This window comes from Nymphaea colorata, chromosome 9 (genome assembly GCF_008831285.2).
Source record: "Nymphaea colorata isolate Beijing-Zhang1983 chromosome 9, ASM883128v2, whole genome shotgun sequence".
Lineage (NCBI taxonomy): Eukaryota > Viridiplantae > Streptophyta > Magnoliopsida > Nymphaeales > Nymphaeaceae > Nymphaea > Nymphaea colorata.
The window spans coordinates 21,312,799-21,338,376 of record NC_045146.1 but is presented as its reverse complement, the minus strand read 5'-3'; the positions used below and the strand labels follow the sequence as shown (position 1 = coordinate 21,338,376).

Genomic DNA, 25,578 nt, shown 5'->3' with positions numbered 1-25,578 from the left:
CTTCGGTATTAGGTGAGACTCACAAGCACCTTCTACTTCTTTTGTATGCTGCTGCTGCTGTAAATTTTTTTTTTTGGATTTCTTCTTGTCAAAGAGCTTGTTATCTATTTTTGTTTTAATGTATCTTTCTATCAAATCGGCTCAAGTAAGTGAGAGAATGTTAGCAAGAGAGAGAGAGAGAGAGAGAGGTTTCGGTAGGTAATAAAGGGATATGGGACTTGGAAGCAAACACAAAGACAGAAAACAGTGTGTGGTGAGATCATATGTCATGAAAGCAAAGCGTTAAGGTCAAAAGCATGTCTCATACATATCTGGAAGCATCTATACGTTATATGTTCTCGAACGATTTCCCGATTTTGGGATATTGCGAAAACGTAGAGAAAATGCCATATTCTCTTTTCAACGCCTTCGTTCAGCAACCATTTAGTATTGTCAGTGTCATTTTGTATCATCCATTACGCAAATGTTTTACACCTTTCAAAGGGTCGATTGATTGATGACAAATGGTTGTGGTAAGAGGATTTTGTTGCTTTATTTGTAAGACAACAAACAATATATGGAATTTCTTTTTTCCACGTTCATCAGTTTTAGGTGAAAAGAGTGGACCGCTATAATGTTGGCAATGGGGATATCAACAAATCAGGTTAGAATTAGATGTGCTCATTTACCATATTCAATTTATTGGATATTCATATATTGAAATTCAAATTTGGATTCAAATTGAATATAGAAAAGTCTATATCTATCTGTATCAAATTTTCAAATTTACAGTCCGAATCCAATTTTTGTTTTCAAGATATCCGAATCTCTTTAGATACACAACTAAACTCCAACTCCATTACGATACTTTAAAACCCGAGATTCGAAATGTATAGATATTGAAATTGACCACTTATGTGCATAATGATTCAAAACTGAATCCGAATTTGAATTCAATCGGATGTCATTCCATAAATTCAAGTGCTACAATTCGATTTCTTAATTAGTTGTCAAATTTTCTGTACCGAACACTTTTTAAGCTATTTGATTGGATATTCAATTCAAATTTGATCCATTGACATTTCTAATTAACAAAGGAATACAAGAATTCGTATCGACTCCTCAATTCTATTAAACTTGGACCAATCCAATTGGTTCCAATCGCCCCATTCAGCTTGTATCTTTATTTTATTAATTAAAATATCAACAAATTATTTTAAGAAAATTTATGCAAAGTCGTTTCCATGTGACTGATATATCTTGATGTTTTATACCTTGTATAAAGGGTCTAGGTTCTCCATATATAAATGCAGGTTTAACAAACTTCTCACCTAGCATGACTTGCATATGGCGGTGAAAATGACGATACATGAGGGACATCTTATAGTCAATAAGTATGATAACCTGCCCAATTGGTTGGTAAACGTAGTTACTGTTACTTTTTACCATAAACTAATAAAAAAAATATCACCACCGACGTGATGTTGCTTTGGGAGTAACGTGGAGAGGTTGGTCTGATCATATTCATAGTAAAAGAGAATGGCAATTGAATCGAGTTGGCCACGCTGCTGATTCAGTGAATCGGTTGATTAAACTAAATGGGTTATAAGTTGGCAGAGAATTCAAATCTATTTGCAACTAATCCGATTTGAATCGACCAATTCAAGCTGATTTGTATGGTACTTGTCTAAAATTTTATTTACTTAGAGAAATGACCAATCTCGGGATGGTCGAAACTGTGGGATTTGGATCTAAGCAAATCATTATTGTTGGTCTAAGCAAATCATATAATTCCACGAGAATGCAATTTTCTTTTGGGTCTATCAAACGCCTTCACAAACTCTTAAACCAGAGCTCTTGTTGGTTCCATCTGTTAGTTGAATCCAATTCCAAAGTGGTTGATGGACATAAAAAAAAAAAAAACCTTCGAAATTCTAACTTTCCAAAGTAATTAGATGGTGCCACAGGTAAATCTAATCAAATCCTAATTAAAATGAGCAAGCCTAAAAATGACTACGTTATCCTTGCATCATGCATGTCCATTTTTTAGATCTAAACATGCATTCAAGCGTTAGGTGTTCGGAGTACCAGATATTGTGGAGGAAGTTTAGAAAAGTAATTTATCTGCATGCAAAAATGTTCCAGACTGGACTAGATGTGGATATGAGAGAGACTTTCTACCAATATCTGATTCCAATTGCCTAGAAAAATATTGACGTTGCTATCTCATATTTTCACATCCAAACCCGTATAAGATTACCACGGATTTGGATCAGAGTGAAACCGGATTTGATCCCTTTGAACAGATTTGCGAACCATTTAAACTGCTTCTCCCACGTGGGACTCAACGATAAATCTTGAAAGCATAAGGATATGAGTTTGTTCCGCATGTCCTGCGTACAACTAATCAAAATTAATACTCCAAATTCATCCATGAGTGGTCTGCAGATCTTTAAATGCGAGATTTTTCCAGTAACTTTTGGGTGAGCGAGAGGTATTAATCCCACTGCCCGAAAAAGGCCCGAAGGCCCCGCATTCTCTCTGCCTCCGGAGTCCTGAGCTGCGTCGGTGTCAGCGATAGCAAAGATTTTTTGAGTAACTTGCCACAAAAGAAAAAGAAATCGAAAAGGGTGTAAGGATGGGCGAGAAATGACATACACACTAAAATGTCGATCGCCAACAGAAAAGCACTCATCGTTGTCGTCCCATCGACAAAAGGAAGCCCTGCGGCCCATCAATTTGGAACATTTTCTGTGCCAAAATCTTGCCGTTCAATTTCCTTCGTCTTCCCAAGTCCACACGTACCATGGCCGCACGTACCTCTTGCCAACATGTCAGAGGGCGAGCTTCATTCGATTCTCGTATTCTATTCCTCATTCGATTACCTTTTCTGCTCAAAATTGTTCACTTGGTTGTAATAAAATTGAAAACTGTTATGTATTTCTTAACATATATGCTCTGCCAGTAGAAAATGAGAGCCTAAGATTAAGATGATTAAGATAACCATACATTCCTTGAAACGATGTCACCGTATCCTTACTTTACAAAGTCTTAAACCGGGAGCTTGAAATTCATTCAATCATCTTCATCTGAGTGGCAAAGAGGAAATGGATCTGGGTAGCATCTAAAATAACAAAAAATTGGCAAAAGACTAATTACCACCGACCCATTTAAGGCCTAATACTATAGTGTGTCAAATAATCCTAACTGATTTGAAGAAGAATATTTTCACTGTTTATTAAACCTCATATCGCACTATTGATCATATAACAATTCTTTTATTATACTGATTTGTTACCAAACTTGGCCTAAATATTCCGTTGTTATGTCATTAAGGAATGCTGCCATAAACTACTAATTCCAAAACAAACAGAAACACATGGAACTTTTACAAGCTAGTAATGTTCCATCAAGTGGACGTGAAAACAAACGGTCTATTTTCTTCACAGGTGGCTTCTTCAACAAGCTGAACGAGTCAATTTAAGCAGGAAGCAGATTGAGCTGCAGAGAGAAGGCACACTCTCGCTTCCAAACTTCAGCAGTGATCTGACATCAAATGGCAGAACTGCAACGCTATGAGTCCAATTCCCCCGTGTTCCGCTGCTCTTTCTTTGCGTGTTTTGGACGGAGAGCAACGTCGGATTCTCTATCGGTAATCAAAGAGCTCTCTCTCTTGTCTCCCTGTCTCTCTCTCTACAATCATCGCAACCAATTTCAACGTCCTTAGGCTGACGCTTCTAGTTCCTGCATGTTTGTAGATTGTTGAAATTTATGCACATATGGACTGTGAAGGATGTCAGAGAAGGATCAGGAAAGCGATCTCCAAATTGGATGGTAGAGCACATTCTCATCATCTAATTATATGAAACTGCCAGTCATTAATTATTCACCACATTAACTGCCAATTTCTGGTATATCTCAGTGGTATATATAGTCTTCATGATTTTAGTGATGATTTAAACGGTGGCAGGAGTCGACAGTTTGGTTATCGATATGGACAAGCAAAAGGTGACGGTGACGGGGTACGTGGACCGGCGAAGGGTTCTCAGGGCAGTCAGAAGAACCGGCAGACAGGCGGAGTTCTGGCCGTATCCATATGATAGCGAGTACCATCCTTACATGTCTCAGTATTACGAAGATAATTCATTCGCTTCCACATACAACTACTACAGGCACGGATATAACTCCAGTGATCAGGGCTATTTCCCCCAACTAATCTATTCCACCCTTGATGACAACACTGTTGCCCTCTTCAGTGACGACAATGTAAACGCCTGCTCTGTCATGTGAATCTCCTCCATATATACCGTGGACGAGTCTTTAATTTATTGAGGTTTTTTCATGACCGAAAGCTTAAAATTATGCGTAACATATTTGTTGGTATTCCCATATATACATATATACCATTTATATTGCATTGGATTTATATACCCTTAATTTATATCTAGGTCATATCCCGGACTAATGCAAACACTAAGGAGATACATTAACTGGACATGTTTCTGAACGAATCTTTAAAACATTGACGTGCCCATTACCGTCTGTTCGGTACAAATTTAAACAGATTTTACCAAAAAAACAGAAATTTTTTTTACCAAAGAGCGTGTGGATTTGACATTTAGTAATAAATCACATTTAAACTAATAATAATTGTTGGGGTTCGAATATCATCCACACTTTCACACACACACACATTTGCACAGACAGACAGAGAGAGAGAGAGAGAGAGAGAGAGAGAGAGGATCGGAGATTGCTTAGTTCCAATCCCTTCTTGAATGGAGAACATTAATTAGCAGCGGACTTCTTTGCTGAATGAAATTCTTATTAACGTGTTGCAAGTTGATTATGACAGAGTATTCATGTAGATCATATCTCTGCTTGGTCACGGATAATGTAATCAAAACTTTTGCTTCTGTCTTGATAAGAGTCCAAGTCAGAACTTAATCACGTAGCTTAATTAGGATTGCATCCTCCTGTTTTGAGACTTCAACATTCAGACGACAACTTTGTGGAGTTCAAAGAGCACCAGGGTTAAGCGCCACTGATGTCTGCAAAAAGCTGATGGCACCGTGGCAGGAGAAGTTCTCTATCAATTTTTTTTTTCAAGTTACGCTGAATTCTTCTACACAATAAGCTGTTTCCTCTCTGAAAAAGATTACCCGAAAGTTTGATTTCAGAAGTTTACCATTAATGGCAGTCTTGATGCCGGAAAAGTATGATTTCAGAAGTTCATAATGGCAGTTTATGTCATCAAAATTCACGTGCTTTTGATTTGAGAAAGTTTCATTGACAGCCTAACGACTTGTCATTGGTGACAGAAAAGAGCGTCAGGTTTCCAAAGTTCCATCATGTGCATGTTGGTCTCAGAGTCACCCATTTTACGGCAACTAAGCCAAATGACATGCTAATAGTTGTCTTCTATTATATATACTTAAGCTTCTGAATGGATCTCACTTGAATTAAACAAGAAGAAGATAAATCACTCTTTATTCTCCACTGGGTTAAATAATGTATAGCCTTAAGAGTCAACTTTGGAGGAGATTGGCAAATCAGAAATCCTTAAATTTAGCAGAAAATCTTTTCCCCCATGAAAGAAATTCATAAATCTGATTGTTGTCTCTAGAAAACAAAATAAACATCCTTGGTCCTGAAATATTTTTCTGTTTTTTCTAGATTAAATCGATTGAATATCGCACATGTATTTATATGTTAAAAAGGCATCATCTGCTTGCTGGATCGCATGTACTGCACAAGAAGTATCAGAATGTCTTTTTGGGTAAGATTGACAATAATTTTTCTCGGGAACAAATTCTAGATCTTATTCCATGTCTTTTTCCCACTTCTCTTTTTATCTTTCTCTCCTTCTGTTATTCTTGGAATCAATTTTTGGACTACCATATCAGAGAACAAAAAAAAAAATTAAGAACAATTTATTGATCTCATTTGAATGGGGTCGACCCTGAAGTACTTGAATGGTGTCATAGCAAAATTAAATTTGTTAGAATCCCATGCTCCGGAAACATGCATGTAATTGCCACGGGACTCCATGGATAAACTTTCACTCCGATACCAGCGAGAGCTGCTTACGAACTACAGCCACCTTTGTTTTAAAACCAATGGAAATTTAGATCTGATTCGTCCGAACCATCTTGGTTGCAGCAGCATTAAAAACCTCTTCGACTCTCCTAACTTCAGCATGTATGACACCCATCAGGGTAGAACCGCGCGCGACTCCTCCTACTGTACCAACTCCTCTGTTTCTGCCTCATTCTTTTCATGTCTTAAAGGAGGAAGGATTTCTTATTCCCCCATCAGAAAATTGCCAAGCAGCTTAAATTTTCCGCAAATATTTTCTTATTTTGTTGCACCATCACAAGGTCTGAAACCATTTTTCCTTTTTCTGCATAACCTTTCTTGTTCCTGCTCAATAAAGATTTCCATGATGGTGATTGGTGTATGGATGCGCTTCATTAGATGTTCTCTATGAACTTGGAAGGACTGCCGATCGGGGAAGACCGAGCAAATTCTCAGAAAGGGAATTTCTGGTTTGTTATCGATGAGCGCCTCAACTTGGCGCCGTAAAAGGATCAGGTGCAATATGGTGAAGGTTTTTTCACATACAAGTGGTGCCAACAGGCCTAAAACCAGTTCACAGATTTAAGTGGTTAGCCCAAGGGGTTCAGGGTAGATGGTTAGACCGGCGGCTGGTATACACTCAGTCGTTCGCTCAATTCCGGTGGGCGTCAGCTCTTTGGCTGGCCTATATATATATATATATATATATATATATATATATATATATATAGAGAGAGAGAGAGAGAGAGAGAGAGAGAAGTTAACCCTGGCAGGTTATGCACAGCCTCAGCAAGGAATGGGATGGTTTGGTAAGGGGAACAGTTTGGTACTGTTTCACCAATTTGTCTTAAAATTGGGACATTCGTGAAATACTTACACATTATAGTATTTCATGAATCTGCTTATCTTGGAGATAGATTTATGAAACAATAAAACGTCTTATTGTTCCAAAACCACCCTTTAAAAGAATGTTATTTGATTGATCACTTTGGTACTACAGTTTTATGTTAATCGTCTCTAAGAAATTAGCTTTTATAGTGCCCAACTTTGTCATGAATTTCAAGAACGAGACTTACGTGAATTTTTGGATGCAAACCTCAACAGAGGCCAAACAAATCCCTCAAGCAAAAATCCTTCTGTTTTGAATAGCGAATGAGATTTGATCCCCGGGCATTAGGGATGTGAAGCCATCGAATATATCTAGCTCTCCTTACTGACCTTATTTTCAATCCGTCTAGTCAGATCTAGTTAAAAAAATATATCCAATTACTGATCCGGTTCAGATTTGATATGCAATTTCCACAGAGGAGCCCAAATCTGAGACAAGTACCTGATTAAGTTCTAACAAAAATTCAAAACAGTAGATATAAATATCAGATGTTATGATAGACAAGTCCAAATTAATTTGGTTTTAAAAAATTGGGTTTGAATTCAATCCTGAATCCATATCCAATTACACTGAATCCAACTAAGTTGAATTCTCTAAAAGCTGGATCCGACCCGAGTTCCAACATTTTACATCCGCGACAGCTGCCCAGCACTATAAGAAATTCTATTCTTCCTCTTAAATGTTCTTGGTCCAATGTATCTAAAACTTCCATGCCAACAAGTTCAAGTAGATGTGGAAAGGAATCGATGAACATACTTAGGCAAGCATCAGCAGTTGAGTGTGGATTATTATACTCTTAATAATATTCCATCTGTAAAAGAATAAAGCTGGAGAATTTCTTTGTTTCTCATGTGATCAATGAATGTATGTCATTGCCCATTAATACAAACCAAAAAAACCGTGAACAATCGCAACGACGATTTTGCTTTTGTCACAAGGAAATGCATCTTTGAAACATCTCTTGCTTTGATAACATGTCAAAGGTGTTGTTATATCGTGTGATTAAGTAAGAGAATTCTTTTTAGCATGCTGTAAAGCTGAAATTATGTTAGACGTTTGGTCCACGTTTGAAAGCATCGTTTAAAAGATCGGGTGCTTAATACCATATAGTTGTCAAGTGGAACAAAAGTTCCAGGATTCGTGTACCACATCAAGTATGATGATCATTTTGTTCCATGGTTGAAATTGCATGGAACTAAAATTTCATCTGTTTAACTAACTGTTGATTATAAACGAAAGAAAACAATCGATAGAAAAGCAACAAGTATAAAAAAATGCCGGCATTAATGGTGCTGGAAGAAAGATACCACATCGCCCTAAAAGCACCTAATGTTTCTAGGATTTTGAATTTTGGTTCCACTACTACAGTGGAATACCATAAGTTCAAAACGTGGCTTTGGTTTTAGCGTTAAAATTACTAAAGAAAATAATTTTGATGGTATAATATGCTTTCAGGTTGTTGTCATGTTTTTTTATTATATTATATCTTCCAAAAGGACCAAGCATGTGCATAGCAACTAACAGTGCCATTTTCACCTCATTGTGATCAAACACGAATCGACAAGCACGGATCGACTTTTATCTCTTTCACAACTATCTTATGTCATCCAAAGGGACCAAAGCATGTGCATAGCAATTAACAGTGCCATTTTTACCTCATTGTGATCAAACACGAATCGACAAGCACGGATTGACTTTTATCTCTTTCACAACTATAGAAGTTCAAGTAAACAAAAACTTGATTGGAATGGCTGAAGTTCAAACAAAGCCACCTGTGTCCTTTGTATTTATCATTTGCGTTTTTCTTAGAGCAGATTCACGTGACAGTAACAGTATGCTATGAAACAACCCTTAAGGAACTCATCAAATCCTTATTTTTAATACCAGTGATGAAAGCTGCCCTTTGTTTACATTTCTAAGGATTTCAGATAAGCCTCTGAAGAAGTTGAAGTCCAAGGCTATGGAACACACATGCAAAGAAGAATTGCCTGATCCAAAGGCCCTTTTTATATCGTTGCTACTGGAAGAGAGGGCACCAACCAACTTGTTTCAGTACATAGAAACAGCAAAACCAAGAAACAGGACACAGTGGCCAGAGTTTCAGATGAGAAGTAACCCAAGGAAGGAAATAATAGAGCCTCCCATCTGTTAGAAGAGAAGAAAATGAGTGGCCGAGCGATGGTGGCGATGGTCATCAACCTCTCTGAATTAATACGATCTCTCTGTTCCGATTGCGGTGCAAGTTACAGCTAGCAGCATTTCATTGCCTCTACCTAAAATAATAAAAAACGCATGTTCTCTAATAGCTGTACCTCTTTGTTCTTTAGTGCAATAAATTTCTTTACTTCGACAGCAGTCCGAGCGACGTGCAGATTTGGCCCATTTCCCGTCTTTGACTATTGACTGCCTAATCCATGAAAAAAAGAGAGGGAGAGAGAGAGAATATGCCAGAAAAGGATTCCAAGAAACCACATGTGGTATTCCATATTCTGCTCTTTTTCTCACAAATCAGTGAGTGAACTCAAAATGCCTAAAATTTCTCATCTCAGAAACCTACCCCCACCCCCACCCCCAAATATTGCTCCCTAACATGAAAAGAAATGATGGGAGCAATGTAGGAAAGAATAGTAAAAAAAAACAGAAAAAAATGGAAAGTAATTAAACTCTCCCCAAAAACAGGAAAAAATGGAAAGTAATTAAACTCTCCCCGAACCCAAACCCCTAAGAGAAAAATAGAAAAACAATGAAAGAAGAAGCCCTATCAGATTAGAAGGAAAAAGCTAATCAGCAAGGATTGTGCTTCTGTTATGTATACATCACAAGATGACTGCGGCCTTTTCTTGGGAAGCACATGCAGCAGCATATGCGATCAACGGCTCATAATGATCTGCACCTGCACAGCACCAGCCTGGACAACAAAAAAATTGAAAAAGAAAAAATAAATAAATAACAAAATTTAATGAAATTGAAAACCGGCAAAAGCATTCCATAGTAAGATGTGTACTGTTCACCACTAGCTTTCTTTTTCTCTTTTTTGTTTATCTCTCTTAAAAAAAATAATTTTTAAGTTGGTATTGGAGGATGAATTGGTATCCATACCGGTGCCTCTCATTAGAAGGAAAACTGGTAACCCTGTAGCTTGACTTCCTCTAGGAGGATGTGGGAGGAAGAACAAGCAGGCCTCTTCATCTGATGACCCATCTGATCCATGCGCTTGTACCTTGACAAAAGCCACAGAAATATCTATTAGCAAAAGTGAAAGGAGAAAGAAACAATGGGATCTCCCAGAAATGGAAGAAAATTGAGATGAACTAAGAACTCTTATAGGACTAGAAAGAAAAGAGTACTCACCACATAAAATTCTCTGTCAAATACCGTCGCCAGAGTTTCAATGGCGATATCATCCCCGAAAGCAGCTGCTTTCCCATCTCTGTTCTCATCCACTGTTAGGAGACCCTCTTGTGTATAATGCATGGAGATGATGTCATATTCATCTCTTGAATTCCCATTAATAGACATATACTTCACCCAACTCTCCCCATCTTTAACAGGAATGCATCTCTCCTTATATACTGCTTCTGCGGCAGCCTCTCTGTAAACAGAAACAGAACATGGAGAAAAAGAAGAGGCAAACATTCTTTAGTTCCAGTGGCAGAAAATGCTGGTGTCGGTTTCAATCAACCAAACAAGAAGAAAGGAATAACCATGTCCAAAGCGCAAATTAGAAGTGGTATAAATGAAAACGGATTATCAGAAAACGGGGAACAAATGGCATTGCATGGCGCAGATCCAAGTGTGAAATGGACTCAAGTTCACAATTATTATCACGAACAGGGAAGCACAGACGTGCCTAAGTCCAGGATTAAAAAAAAAATACAGAAGGCAAAGAAGCCCCCTTGGTAATCACGCGCACGACAAATGAAAATTCGGAAAAAATGACAGATATGAGAAAGAATTAGAAGTATGGGGAATTTGTTACCTGAGACTCCGACTCTGATTAGATCTTCAATGAGGGAATCTAACCGTTGGCGGTCCTTCTTAAGAGCGAGAAACTTCAACTCCTGGACGAAATGCACGCCCCAACCAGCTTCGAGATCAGGCTGGTACATGTTCTTGATGGCGGCATCCGTATCTGCACGCGGGCAGATCCCGGCCTGGTAATCGTCGGAAAATCTGTCGACAACCCGTTTCCGGAGATCCTCGGGGTGGTCCGACAGCCGCATTGCCTTCCTGGAGGCGGTGAAGAGGCAGTTGCCGTCGGTATCCACGTCGCCGCCATGAAAGAGGAGGAAGAGCTCGGCGAGGGGCTTGGACGGGTGCTTCCAGAAGACGCCCTTGGAGGAAAGGCCCTGCAGGGCGCGTCTCTGCCGCTCCTGGAGGCCGGAGACGGCATCCCAGCCACTGTTCTCCCGAAGGTCGGACAGATCGGAGAGGAAGGACTCCTCTTCCTTCTCCTTGAAGCCGTCCTGCCATGGGAGTTTGAGAGGAGAGACTGGTTGGAACCCGTCGAGTACGGAGCCCTCGCAGAGTTTCCCCATGGCTCTCTGCGCAGAAAGAGAGAGAGAGAGGGGGGGGGGGTGTGGAGGAGGGAGGCTGATCCTAACGGTAAAATCGGAGGGGGGAGGTGGTCTCAGGGGTTTTGAGGAGAAAAGTAACCGTTGAGGGTAAACGGTCGAGAGCTCTGCTGACGTGGAGGTATGGGTGAGCTGTGGTCGAGTTGGCCGTTAGTGCTGTCCAAGCGAAGGTCCAGCACCAGTCATCCGCTTGCGCCTCCCACTACTGCATTCAGACTTCTACGGCTCATTTTTCGGGTCTCATTCTCATTCAAACCCCGTCACATTACATTACATTACTTGTAGTAGGTAGGGCTAAACAACGAGCCGAGCAATTTTACCTTTACTAATTACATTTTGCTAAACAAGCTTTTGTTTTGGCTTGTTTACTTAGTCAAGCTGAGTGTGGATTTACCGAACTCGACTTCTTAAACCCAACACAAGTCTCTACTATTTACTACAATAGTCATTACTTTACTTTATTAATTAATACTTTTAATAATCTAAATATAAGTCACTCTTTCTTTTACCTAGTTAAGCCAACAGGTGGGACCTGAACTCCGGCCGTCTGGAACCATTTCCGGGAGACGTGAGGAACTGTCAAGTTCCTTTCTGAGGCCGCGTTTGCCCGCCACAGAATGGATGCTCCTGCCAAACAGGAGTGTTTGAGTCCTGCAGGCTGGCGTTAATGCATGGATTGTGGAGAGCAAATCCAAATCTGGTCGCCAACAGCTCCAAAGTTTCCATGTTTGGGGTTTGGATATTTGTTGAATTTGGGAATCTAGTTCGAAATTGCAAACTTAAACAAGATTGATACCTGCAGCCAATTAATCATCTTTGCTTCACCGAACCTCTTAGTTGGGTACAGATACAGATCGTCGGACTCGTTGAGCCCCGTTGAAAGTTCGGTACTTCTTGTTCGGTTTTGGATCTCTATATGAGAAGATGTCTCAGATCCTGGATTCCCTATTGGCCTCAGTAGTAGAATGCCAGATTGCCCCATACAGGACAGCGAAGAAAGGTCCCATCTTTGGTTGGACTCGCGGGTCCAGACCCGTGCCCCACTAAGATCTGACAGGCATAAAGAAGAAAAGAAGATGAACCTCATTATTCGTGGGGGTCGCTTTGCTTGCAGATCATCAACAATGGTTATAAATGCTTCAGCATTTGGTAAACTTTTAATAACAACTTAAACTAACAAATCGAAATATTGGAGGAGAGCGTCATCTGTGACTAAGTTTTCCTTTATGAAGGAATCGAAATTTACGTCTGACAAGGACGATATATCTTTTTCTTACAGTCACGGTACTTCAGCTGGAATGAGAGAGAGAGAGATGCACATCTCTCTAGGCAATGGCAAGATCGGCCATTAGAGAAGCAAAATGATAGAGATCTGCTTATATTCTTCTTCTTCAGCATTTCTGTTCCCCAAGGACTCAGTGACGACGTTTCTTCTGTCCTGGCTATTTCCTTGGAGCCTTACTTTTTTTCCTCTTCTTCTTCGCTGTTGTGCTGATTGTAATTCATGAACAGGTCTGTGAGTAATGGAAAAGGACAAGACTAACTGCAAATACCAAAGCAATCCAACTACTTGAGAGCAGATCTAAGTAATCAGACTCCGCAACTTCTGCCTTCATAAAGTTACTGCAAGATTCCTCTTCGAATTCAACGTAAAAGTTGAAGGATAAGATGGAAAAAGATTTATGCAGGTTTGCTGAAATACCTGTTTTTGGGTGCAGAACTAAATATATCTAATTTGGATAAGATATCTGGTCAATCGTTTCTAAAAAATCGGATATGAAAAAAAAAATCAATAGCCGATTAAAAAATCAGATTGATTTAGATTTAAGAAAGGACACCGTACAGGATTTGGATATATATAAATATCTGATCGGATTTAGTTTTTAAAAATTATTCTATATCCAATGCACTTACATTAATCAGGTTTGGTTTAAAATTTGGATTTGGATTTATATATGATTGCAAAGCCAGATTCGGATCATATTTGAATTGTAAAATCGCATTTTGGGTTGAGGTATGACTTTTTTTTATTCGTATTCGAATCCAAACATATGAATATCCATAAAAGCGGAATACAGTTAGGAACATACCGAATTCGTGTATGATACGTAGAGATCAGTGTTTATAAAAGCGGAATATAGTTAAGAATATATCGGATTCTAATATGATTTGTAGAGATCAGCGTTCATGAGAATACTCTTTAGTTTAATATATAGTTTCTCGTTCTGACCAGAAAAATCTGGGAAAATTATGTGCGTGTGGGATATACGTGCCCATGCTGATGCTAAAAAAAGTTAAAATTTAACGCTGCAGAACTATTAATTTTGAACGATAGTTGTGATATTAAATAAGCAGGTATTACTCCTTCGACCTCTAATGGACGGTCGGAGTGGATGGTTTGATTATTGAATGTCTGGTTTTTTCATTCAAAGCTGAAATTAATTCTTGCAAGAACACGAATGTTGCGAACTACTACTATGATATATTTATTATTGCACATTAATAAAAACTCAAAAAAATAAAAATAAAAAAATGAGGATCAGGCTTTGTGGTTAATACTATTAGATATTTCTATGCGAGCTGATTTGAGACCATTGGGAATATATGAGGTTGGACCCCCGAAATGCTAATATATCTAATTTGAATTGGATATCCGATTCATCCGATACAAAAAGAAAAAAGTTTGATATCTGTTTAAGAAATCAAATCGGATTCGGATTTAATAAATGACATTCAATCGGACTCGAATTTGGATATACATAAATATCCGATCTGATTCAGACAAGATTCATTTTTAAACAAATATCCTATACCTAATCCTGTTAAATTTTGAAAATTGGCAAAATCCGGTTCAAAATCTGGATTCGGATTCAGATATAAATATGAAAATCGGATTCGGATTGTAAAATCAGAATTCTGATTTTGGATTTGGATATGACTTTTTCTTATTTGAATTCGAATCCGAATATGTGAATATCCGAAAAAGCAGATGTGATTAATGATATATCTGATCCGAATCTGATTCATTGACATCCTTATTCCTGTCGGACCTTAAATCTTAAGGGTTTGGCTATAAAGTGACCCAAAAAAGGCATTTGATTACCTCTATTGTTAAACCTACAGATTTGATTTAGCATGCTTTTACTAAAGTGGCAAAAAATTTCACTACCAAAATCTACAGTTCGTCAAACTAAAAGTCTTAAAACGATAACTTAAATCTATACTTCAGATCACTAATGATAAATTAGGGAAGAAAGGATCTGGATTTAAAGAATGGATTTCCTATCCTATGGATCTAAGATCAAACTGGATCATAGGATAAGATGCTCGGATTACTAATGGAGCGCTTTGCTTTCTGTTTTTTAACAGCTCGCACTCAAAACTTCAAAACCCGAGACATGCTTCGAGGAGGCATGTTTCCGCTTGTCAAATCTGAGATCTTGGTCTCCATTATTATGGGAAAGCTTTTCGGTGGACGTAATGAAGGACTGTTTTCCCAGCAGAGAAAGGTTGAAAAGAGACAGTGAATGGCAGCATGTGGAAACGCTCAGAAAGCCACGGCAGATCCAGAGATGGACCCCTGCCAGCCACTCTGTAATGGAGAACCATATGACTCCAACCAATGCATGCTCACCTGTCTTCAAAAAAGCTCCCTCGGCATGGGAAAATCATTCGCATCAGAAGTTGCCTCATAACATTCAGGCAAAGCTAACCTGAAAGAGATTCCCATTTGAGCAGCAAATGGAAGTTGGTGATAAATCACGAGAGAGGAAGCGGCCGCACTCTTCTTACTCTAGGAAGAAGTTTTCGAAGTTCAATTCTCATCTATATATGCTGAAAAGGAAAAAAGTTTTACGGTGTCAGCATGGGGCTTAAGAGACTGTTTGGTACAGTAACAATTGTTACTTTTCAGTGAAATTGTCTAAAATTGAGACATATTCATGGAACCTATTACGTAGCATTTCATCAATCTACTCAAAGTATGGGTCACAATTACTGGACAATAACAATTTGTTATGGGTGCCAAGCGGCCCCTAAGTGTTGTTCACTGTGAGTCTGTTCTTGAGTTAGCCCTCATGTTCTAATTAAAATAATGGTTGAATCTGAGATTAGATTGTGAAAGTATTTAGTTGATCATTTTGCAAAGCGAATTCTTCCTCAATGCATCTGGAAAATAAAAATAACAGTAATAGTAATAATAATAATACTAATAACAGTTTGTTATTATTATTGTTTAAATTTGTTATGGTCGATCGACTCCATATATGTACATCGTGGTTTATACTGGGATGAAAAACCACATATATATTTACAACAGTCTGGAGAAGGGCTCACAGTGGACCCTAATTAAAAGGCTGCCTGACTCTGCTCGTTTGGTGTCCTGTGCCCTTTCCGCGTGAAAGATGAATTATTACTCCCTTTTCCCTGCATTTTAATAATGCCATCTTTTTTTATAATGTTTACTTGGGATGGGGAGAATCGCTTTCTTTCGGCTTAAATCACTAGAGTGATACCTTTCTACTTCTAACGTTTTTACTTGCATTTTTAATCATAGGGTTTTATTGGATTTGGATCAAATATCAATAAACCAAAGATGGAAAAAAAAAAAAAAATCTATCATCTGATTAAAGAATGGTGGATCGGATTTAGATTGATCAGATTTTAATCCATATTTGATGTTAAATAATACTGGTTTAAATTCATATTTCGGATTAGGTTTTAGAAGAATATCCAACATTATACATTTTAAAAATCAGTTCCTGATGTATCAAATTTGGATGTGAAAATTTAACAGTAGCATTCAATATCGTATAGACTTCTTTTTTCCTTTGCGTTAGAACTCAAATACGTAAGCATCCGGTAAATAAAATATGATAAATGATACACGGGAGGCACCATAACATCCCCGAACCCAAGACATGCTCTGCTCTCACCGGAAATGATAAGCCGGCCGTGCATGGCTGCAGCTAGTTGCGGCTCGCTTCGAAGTGAGGACGACGAAGGCGCCACCTTAATGATCTTTGCTACGTTCAGATGCCGGAGAGACGTGTCGGAAGGAGCAGTATCCGAACGTGTCAGCGAACTGCGGCGAAGCTATGGATGTCAGAGCCTCGGTGGGTGAGCCTGCCTTCAGGCCATCATCTCTCGGAGGAGGCACGGGGTTCTACAATGTCTCCGCCATGAGCCTGCTCCGGCGCCGGCACCATCCCACCGTCTGGGCACAAGCTATTGGGACCATCAGCACGCGCGAGCGCATGCACCCCGCGGTCAACTGTTCGACTTCATTGGGCTCGAGTAGTCGAGTGTAAAGAATTAAAAACAGGTTGGGAGTGATGCTCACGTTGAGTATGAAGGTTTCTTATTTTCCTTACAAAACTGAAGCACAAGAAAGGAAGGAGAGGGACGGAGAGAGAGAGAGTACAATGATTTTGTGCCGCCCTAAAGAAGAAGATGCACAAATTAAATAACCATATGACGGGCGTGCATGAGAGCCACCATTGTCATCATCATCATCATACCCCAAGACTAGAAAATGCATGCTTTCCTCTCTGATCAATCATGTCCCTCATAAACCGCCGTTCAGACAACACCAGAAGGTAAGTTCCACGAGAAGAAGACGAATAAAACAACAACGAAACAACAAGATATATTTCCACATATTCATGTAGTAGACAAGCACTGAGATCCTACCAAATAAACAAAATCACCACTCTCCTAAAAAGACTTTCCTTTTTAATTTCAAAAGATGAAGCCGTCGAGCACCGAGACATTGATTTAACACATATTCAACAAGACCATTTCACTTTTTTTCTTTTCCTTTTCTGCAACCATGAAAGACAAAGCAGGAGAATAGGTGCGGTTACGGTTCTCTTTGGGATCACTGGCCGAACCAGGGGGGCGGCGGCGGCTGAAAGGCAGGCTGAGGGAGGCGCAGAACCCGAGAAATTGAAAAGGGCACGCCGAGCTGCTCACATGACGGAGCAGGCGTTGACGTTGTCGTCGCAGAACATGGTGCTGACCTTGTCGTCGGGGCGGTAGACGGAGTGGACGAGTCCCTGCCGGTCGCCGTCGTTGTAGCCGTGACGCCAATAGTTGTAGGTCTCCCTGTAGGCCTTGTCGTCGTAGAAGTAGTGGGCCTCCCCGGTGAAGAAGAGCGGCAGGTTGGGGTTGGGCCAGAACTCCGCCTTCTTCCCGCTCCTCCTCACCGTCTTCAGCACCTTGGTCCGGTCCACGTACCCCGTCACCGTCACCTTCTCCAGCGGCAGATCCACCTCCACGCTATCGACCCCTGCAACCCCGTTCCCCCATCGTTAACACACTCAAATTCTGTCGATTTCTTTATCCTCGGTTTTTTTTTCCCCTTACCTTGAGATTCAAAAACTCCGCAAGAACGGATTCTTCGGAACATTTTGCCTGCGGTATCGACTGGGTTTGGTTCGAATCTACTACCTACACTACTGGTCGGCTCCTGCAACTTGGTATCGGATGGACGGGATCTATTTTGATATCAGATCACATCTTCGGAAGCCAAGTATAGACAAACTAGAACCGAGAGAGATCAACGAAGATAAAGGATGTTAAATCCAGACCCGAGATCCAGAATTAAATCAAGACCCACGATCATCCGACTGAACTTGAATCGAAGGGACAGATATCCGATAACTTGTGAAGAAAAACAAAAACGGGGGTGCTTTCAAGGAGGGAACCTAACTGTGGGATGTACAATCTTGTATGCCAAGTAAACTATACGCGCAGAAAACAAGAGAGAAGGTACTTGGCTTTCTTCTTTTCCCCACTGTACGCCTGAGGACAGCAGCTCCGCTCACAAATGATGACATCTCGGGATCATATACACGCATACATACAGACACCATCATGCGCTCAAAATTTTGGGAACTAGCAATCACTACTAACCATTTTCCACCATAATCTATTCTCTGCAATAATGAGAAAGAACGCGCCTTGTATACATACACACACCCTTTTCCTAGTATATATAGCTCGAATCATCATCTTCAATATATATATATATATATATATATATATATATATAAAGCTATGACACAAGAAAAAAGGAAAAACTGGGGAGCAGCAAACGGAGCAAAGGTGAAGAGGAGGAGAAGAAGCGGTGTGTGGAGAAAGAGAAGTGAAACATGGAGCAAAGGGAAGGGATGGTCCGTAAAGGCTTAGGGAAAAGAGGGTTCTTTTCTACGAAAAGTTTTGGGGCAGGCCTTGAAGCTTTTCTGCCTTCGTGGGTGCTTTATTCTTCGTCAAAATGAACAAGAAAGAAAGATAAGAGATAAAAAAGCGCTAACCTCTAAGTTTCATTAATGCGTTTCTTACTATTCTTTCGCATCCCTCGCAGCACATCCTCACCCTCAGCTCCACCGTCTGCACACACAGAGGAAATACGAATTACTAATGTAAAGGCGCGCGAACAGAGAGAGAGAGAGAGAGAGAGGGAGAGCATTTTTACATACGAAAGGACAACAGAAGAAGAGGAAGAACAGTGAAGAAAACACGACAGAGTAGTGGACAATGATTGATGAAAACAGACCTGAAGGGAAAGAGGTCGCGACTTAGTCATGCTGTAGCTCCGGTGCCGAAAGAGTGAGGAATCAAGTGTAGAAAGCAAAGAGTCCAACGTTCTCTCTATCAGTGTAGCCATCGCACTCCCCCACTGCTTCCTTATATACAAAACGATCTCACAAATGCGAGACTTGCACAAGAAGAAGATCAGAAGGAAGAAGGTTGGAGAGAGAGAGAGAGAAAGAGGCAGGTGATATAAGATATTCTTCTTCTCTCACGGCATCGCTTCCTTCCGCTTCTAAAACTAGTTCTTTCTATTCACCACATTCGTTGTTTATGTCCCAATATTCCAATATTCTTGACGCTCCTTTTAGGCGCTCGCCAATGCCACCTCTCTCCTTCTCTCTCAACTTTTTTTTTTTTTTTTCTCGAGCGAGGTGCTGCAGCTGTTCCCACTTTCCCAAAGTGTACACTGACTCTTGCTCAAGGACGCCGTGCCCCCGATTTTCGTTCTTCACACTTTACAAAGCTGCAATGGCCAACATGGTCCTCCACTGGCTCTGTCTTTGACCCCTTGCTTTTCCCTTCTCTTTTCTCTGTTGTTCATGATTTCTGTTCTTGGCCAACTTCAAACAGGGAGGGAGTATGCTAGACTCACTACTCACTTGTTCTTAAACAAGGGTCTTTCAGACATATCATAATGACAAGAGCCATGATGATAATTATTTTGAAACCCTTGATACGCTTTGCATGAAGAGATGCTATCCAAATTCATAATAGTTTAATGTGCCCAAATGGATTTATGGCCTAACTGGGGAGCGGCAGGATGGACAAATATCACGAGGGTGAGTGACTCACAGTGTGCAAAGAGAAATTCTCGGAACAATGCTTCCGTATTCTTCCATATCCTTCTGCTGTGAAGCATCAAGCCTACAAAGTGATTCCATGATGCTGAGAATAGGTGTTAATGATATATTTTTATTTGATCAGAAGCATGCTTTTCAAGGAAGGGGAACAGGAGAAAAAGGAAAACATGGGGTTGAAATTTGATGTTGTTAGACGCTTCTTTATGCTTCTAAAAGCAAAGCTACTCCTTTTCTGGCGACCCACAAACCAATTAAGTATCTCTCACTGTGTAAGTTTCCACATGATCAGGCCGCTCTTGTTCATGGTCAACATTAACGGCCCATCCCGGCGATGATCAAACTAATTGATACCTAAAAATATGCTTTGGCTTTCAAACTTGGTTTCTGGCATAGGCTTAGCACCAATTACATATTAATGTAAGTTCTTTTTCTTTATTTGTAAATTTATTGAGGAGTATTACTCATATTTGCGAACATTTGCAACATTTATAACAATAAGTTATTATGAAAAGTACAAATGAAAATGCTGGTCACTTATTCAGGTGTACCATTTGCCTTGGGCAAAATAAAGGAGTATCCCATGTATAATATATATAGAAATCTTTTGGCCTCTCGCACACAATTCAGCAGTTATGTGTGTTCAACACATCTTCCTGATGCTTCCTGTGATTGGATGGGGCTCGAGCTAACGGAGTATATAAATAAAATGTATATCAAATTAGGTAGAACTAAAGCCAGGAAACCCTCACAGTCGATCCGACCAGCTTGCAGCTCCGATCACGCAACTAAGCCGTATATGTCGCATCACATCTGTAAGGATCAGCGGACAAGAAATTGAAGAAATAGGAAAGAAACACATGAAGGGAAAAAAAATTATGTTTACTCGACGCTCTTGAACTTTATTAGTACGTACCAAATATTTTAGCTGCCCACAAAATTTTGAAATGCCGTGTGGCCTGTGGCTGCCAGCTCCTAGAAAAATTCAGTGTCATATGTGAATCTTTTGGGCAATCAAAAGGGCAAGCCCATTCCATGTTATCAGCCAAAAAATCAGGGCTGCGTTCAGACTGTTCTTTCTATATCTGCCTAAACGGGTCTCCTGTACTTCTTTAAACCGGGGTATTTTCTCAAAAGGAGCACCATAGATCATCCTCCATCAGCTAGATTTTGGGGATCATGTTCACCGGTTCTTGTCCACTAGCTTCTTTTTCCATAGGGAGTTAGAGATTGACCAAGCTGCTTTGATACGGGCCCAACTAAACCTAGAAGGCTGGAAGCATAGTTGGTAAACATTAGATATCAGCCAGTTGACGAGTTTTCATATAACCTGAATCAGGCAAGTCGGACCGAGTCAAGGGTGAGCGGGGCCAAGTTAGGCTGAGTCAAGGGCAAGCCAAATGTGAGTCTGGCCAACCTTGATTTGTGGTCAGGTTTTTTAGCGATCCAAGCTGACTCGGGAAATTCCGCAACCAACTCGGCAAGTCAGCCAACTTATGCCAAGAAATATGGTACTACCCTAATCAAAAGAGAGAAAACATATGTAAAAAGAAGGCCCAAGGTTCAATCCTTCTCTTGCATGCTAAAGCTTTTTGATGGGGTCGTCCTAGTAGGCTCATGAGCTGAACCTGTTGGGGAGCGGTCACGACTCGTCTCAGTCCAGACGCTGGAGAGTAGAGAGTTCATTGTCAATGAAAAGGAAAAGCTTAACAAGTGGACCCAAACGGCACCCTCAACATGGTGCAGCCTGCTTCTAAGACCTGTAATGGACCACCCATTGGCAGAAGGATTGCGGCGTGGTTTACTATGCATTGGTGCATCTGAAATTTTGCTTTCAACAAAAGGCATGGCTTCAGGATTCAACTCCGCAGGCGTTATCAGTGCCCACTTTCAACTATAATGGCGGTTCCAGAACTAGAATCTTATTGCTGGTCAAGCCCAAGGCAGGAGGAGGCATTTATTATCTGGGGAGTCGGAGGCATCAAGTGGAGGTGCAATGATGTACTTAAATGGGAGCATCTTGCTCAACAGGAATTCGATGCGGCAGCTTCCATGTATTTTATAACTCCCCAAGAACACTACCTATTCTTTGCAATTTTGAAGAATGTGAAAATCTAGGCAATACTGACATTCGGCCATTAATGATTCTGGGAACCGCCAAGTTTTCGTGCAGGACTCGGAAGCTCGTTTGATTGCAGGAACAGGCGAACAGCAATACAAGAACCAAATGTCCTGAATTTTGATTGTTCACAGGTCCCTGATCACTTCCTCTTACTTGGAGGCTTTCCCGCCGCATATAGAGACTATACTTCGTGATTAGAGGCGCTCCCACTCTGAAGAATGTTCTTGTTCCATGTCAAGAGACAAGCAACCGGCATCCCAGACTTTTCAAGAAGATGTAGTTTTTCCAAGCAGACAAATCTCCAACAACATTGAGCATAAGATCTATCTTGTGCTTAGAACCAATATTGTCATCAATATCGATGCCTGTCTGCCGCATGGTATGGGCTCTCCCTGCAAAGATTCAAAGATTCTGCGTCTGAAGCATGTGCTTCGAGTTCAACTTTCAAGCATCGGCCAATAGAAGACAGGTTCAACTCTTATGGCTTCTGATATTTAGTTTAAATAATAAGTAAAGAACAATGCTTACTTTCTTTTTGAAATACTATGTAGGCATTTATTCCTATTGTTTAATTAAACAAGAATTTTCAAGTTAACAATTGAAACCAATTGTTTTTATTATCTTCCTCATGATCATAAGGAATCCCCTAGGAGTCAGACTACTTGATGGGTTTGACAGCATCTCATATGTAAACAACGGTTATATCCTCCGGCTTATGCACTAAAAATTTGGGAAGCTAGGTATGGGAAGAAGGGTATGTTCTGACACGATATATTGAGAAATTTCTGGCTAAGGGGCACTAGGAGTTTAATTTTTAAACAGCACTCATGCATAAACATGTAACTAAAATTTCGAGTAAGTACTGATATATAAATGCAACAGTTTTTGTGTAGGCAGATGTGGCCATTTGCAAGCACCAACCCGTATGTAGCTCCGCCACTGCTAAAGTCTGTCTTCATGAAAACAGTCACCACATGAAGTTCACATTCTCTTGGACTTGAGCTTTTCTCCAAACATAAAACTATAGTAGGAAATGTGATCCTTCTCCTTAATTCCTTGTGATGACTACATAATGGGGAAAGGAAATCGCGATTCATGGGGACTTTCAAGTTCTTCTCCATTACAAGATACTTTGAATGAACTTTCCTGTCGAGGTCTTTCTTCATCATATACATGCGTCTTTCCTTCCAAAAGGCCGTAACATGTTGGTAAATTTGTCTTTACGCAAAAGGCTAAAGTTTTATGTTGATGGCAGAAGAAAAGGTCGAATAAGAAGCTAAAAGGTTAGTTCTTCACACACATGCTTTCATAATATAATTACTTGTCTTTTCTATAAGCCGCACCTTTTATTAGAATCAATATCGCAATGTGAGCAGAAGAATCAATTAAAGGAAAAAAGAACATATCCAGATGCCAATTCTCAATTCAACTCTCTGGTTTTAATCCGCCGACAAATGACGCCGACCCATTTAGGTATGTGATCGAATGTAGATGCTAATCAGTATTAAAGTTACAACAGATAGAAATGTAAATATTGAGAAAAATGTTTTGAACGACAAATCGACAATAAACAGAGCTAGATGTGCAATTTCCAATGGCCACAAGATGATTCCGGGAAAAAGCCATTTCTTTCTTGGATGGGTTGAAGATCTTCTCGGGAATATAGTGTTTGTTTATCAAAGTGAGTTGCCTTTCCGGAAACAGGCCCCCTTTGTTCCCCACTCCGCAAGAGAATTTTCCTCATTAATAAATCATAGACATGAAAAAAGCAAAACGCGTAAGAGTACCAGATGCTATCCCTTTTTCTCTGTTTTCTTCCCGCATTAAACACTAACAAAATTGAACTTCTTGCGTGTAACCCATGAACTTAATATGCAGATTCTATTGCTTTTCATCCTTATTAAATCGTTAAAAATTTCTATTCTTCTCTCTCTCTCTCTCTCTCTCTCTATATATATATATATATATATATATATATATATATATATATATATATATAGGCTTCTTAATAATCTACGAAGAATTATATGAGAATAACTCTACTTTTTTGGATAAGTAGAAGATTAAATCGTATAAAGATCAGCATGGGATGTAGGAACAAAATCACTTTGTACTCATAAAAAATATTCTTCGTGATCATCTTTCTGTCCAAGTGTTCTTTTTATGGATTTAATAAAGACACTCCACGTAGATCAGGGGAAGATGAACAGCTGCCTAAATGTAGGACTCAACGTAACCCAAGTTCAATTTCATGCCAGGTTCGTAGCCCTGTAGCCATTAGCTAGCTAGGCATCTCTTATGCGGGCTCTCAGGGGCCGTGACCCGCTGTTATTTTTTTTTTAAATTTATATGTAAATTTCAATTGTCTTATATAAAATTTTTTAAAAATAATAATTTCGCTTCTTGTCAAAATTTAGAAACACTTTAATTTGGCTCCTTATGAAAAATTTCTGGTTTTGCCCGCGAACTTGCCCACCCCACACGACCTCACAAAATATCTTTATTTTCATATTACTTAAATGGTTTTTTTTTTCATTTTATTTCGTTTTCTTTTCCACAGTCATCATCTTCACCCTGTGATCTTGAGGAAATTAAAGAGACTTGAAAATTTAGTATCGCTGTAAAGCTAGTTTTACTCGTTTTCACAATGTTATAAGATACTGATGCGATATATTTTTTAATCTACGGATTTGGAATTAGGGGACTTAGGTTCGTAAGTTTGGTCATTTGAAAAAGAATTTTAGTACGGAATTTTCCCTTAATTATTTTTCATTCTCCAAGTCAAACGGAGAAGCCTAATCGTAAACCTTCGTTATAGTAACCGCTAAAATCGGCATCATCCGGATCGGTCCGAATGACCGCTTTGGATAAAATCGGTTTTCACTCTATAGCTTATTCATTAGTGCCATGTGCCGAGTTGTAACTAAATTTTACATTATAATTTAAAATTTTTCATTTTAGTAACTTTTATACGTTTTGCTATTTATTTTTCGAGTGATTTTTTTATTATTTTTAGTCAATTCAAAGCCAATGTAACTCGCCCACCTTAGCCCCTTTTCAGATTCGTGAAATGCGGAGACGAGTGCATGGCCAGAATCTGCCGCTGATCGCCCATGCTTCATTCTAACAGTGGTCAGATTATTATTTCCCAATTTACAGCACCGAACCATCAATCTGTGAGCAATAGGTCTGATCAACGTTAGAGAAGCTTTCTTGACGTCTTCTTCACCAACACTGCCAAAGTGGGATTCCGCCTTGTAGAATCACCATGAATGGTCATCATTTTCCCTTTTTCTGGTCATTGAGAAGGTAAGTATCTCTTCGGAAACCACTGGCCACCAGCGTTCTGATATTTGGGTCCAATGCCAAGGAGGAATCAGTCTACCATCCAACTCAAAGGCGGGTTCCCTGTTCAGGCGCATTGGTATTTGTTCAATCTATTTCCAGCAAGCAATCTGATTCAAATAAACTCCTGATTACAAGTATTTCCTCAAATTGAGAGTGAGAACAGCTTGCTAGTTCCCCATTCTTTTCGTGCATCATAAA

At 39.7% G+C, this 25,578-nt stretch overlaps 3 protein-coding genes across 3 annotated transcripts; 1 reads left to right on the top strand and 2 right to left on the bottom strand.

Moving 5' to 3' along the window:
- The first annotated feature begins 3,493 nt into the window (after nt 1-3,493).
- On the top strand, nt 3,494-4,287 carry LOC116261339 (heavy metal-associated isoprenylated plant protein 45-like). Its single transcript, XM_031640057.2, has 3 exons — nt 3,494-3,631; nt 3,738-3,813; nt 3,950-4,287. The coding sequence occupies exons 1-3, from the start codon at nt 3,536-3,538 to the stop codon at nt 4,267-4,269; spliced, it is 492 nt and encodes a 163-aa protein (XP_031495917.1). The 5' UTR covers nt 3,494-3,535; the 3' UTR covers nt 4,270-4,287.
- A 4,645-nt stretch (nt 4,288-8,932) lies between these two features.
- Nucleotides 8,933-11,536, bottom strand: LOC116260899 (uncharacterized). Its single transcript, XM_031639425.2, has 4 exons — nt 10,924-11,536; nt 10,295-10,537; nt 10,043-10,163; nt 8,933-9,851 (listed from the first exon to the last, which is right to left on the bottom strand). Exons 1-4 carry the CDS (start codon nt 11,479-11,481, stop codon nt 9,760-9,762), a joined length of 1,014 nt encoding a protein of 337 aa, XP_031495285.1. The 5' UTR covers nt 11,482-11,536; the 3' UTR covers nt 8,933-9,759.
- Nucleotides 11,537-17,044: 5,508 nt separating this feature from the next.
- LOC116260872 (heavy metal-associated isoprenylated plant protein 30-like) lies at nt 17,045-19,369 on the bottom strand. Its single transcript, XM_031639393.2, has 3 exons — nt 19,076-19,369; nt 18,834-18,909; nt 17,045-17,806 (listed from the first exon to the last, which is right to left on the bottom strand). The coding sequence occupies exons 1-3, from the start codon at nt 19,184-19,186 to the stop codon at nt 17,487-17,489; spliced, it is 507 nt and encodes a 168-aa protein (XP_031495253.1). The 5' UTR covers nt 19,187-19,369; the 3' UTR covers nt 17,045-17,486.
- Nucleotides 19,370-25,578: the final 6,209 nt, after the last annotated feature.

Bases quoted from the DNA above. Each gene is read 5' to 3' on its own strand.
- LOC116261339 (XM_031640057.2), top strand. From the start codon at position 3,536: ATGGCAGAACTGCAACGCTATGAGTCCAATTCCCCCGTGTTCCGCTGC. The intron at 3,632-3,737 runs GTAATCAAAGAG...GCATGTTTGTAG, and splicing joins CAACGTCGGATTCTCTATCG to ATTGTTGAAATTTATGCACA. The intron at 3,814-3,949 runs GTAGAGCACATT...AAACGGTGGCAG, and splicing joins AGCGATCTCCAAATTGGATG to GAGTCGACAGTTTGGTTATC.
- LOC116260899 (XM_031639425.2), bottom strand. From the start codon at position 11,481: ATGGGGAAACTCTGCGAGGGCTCCGTACTCGACGGGTTCCAACCAGTC. The intron at 10,538-10,923 runs GGTAACAAATTC...GTTTCTGTTTAC, and splicing joins TAATCAGAGTCGGAGTCTCA to AGAGAGGCTGCCGCAGAAGC. The intron at 9,852-10,042 runs GTATGGATACCA...TTTGTTGTCCAG, and splicing joins CCTTCTAATGAGAGGCACCG to GCTGGTGCTGTGCAGGTGCA.
- LOC116260872 (XM_031639393.2), bottom strand. From the start codon at position 19,186: ATGGCTACACTGATAGAGAGAACGTTGGACTCTTTGCTTTCTACACTT. The intron at 18,910-19,075 runs GTCTGTTTTCAT...CTGTGTGTGCAG, and splicing joins CGCGACCTCTTTCCCTTCAG to ACGGTGGAGCTGAGGGTGAG. The intron at 17,807-18,833 runs GTTAGCGCTTTT...ACGGGGTTGCAG, and splicing joins CGCATTAATGAAACTTAGAG to GGGTCGATAGCGTGGAGGTG.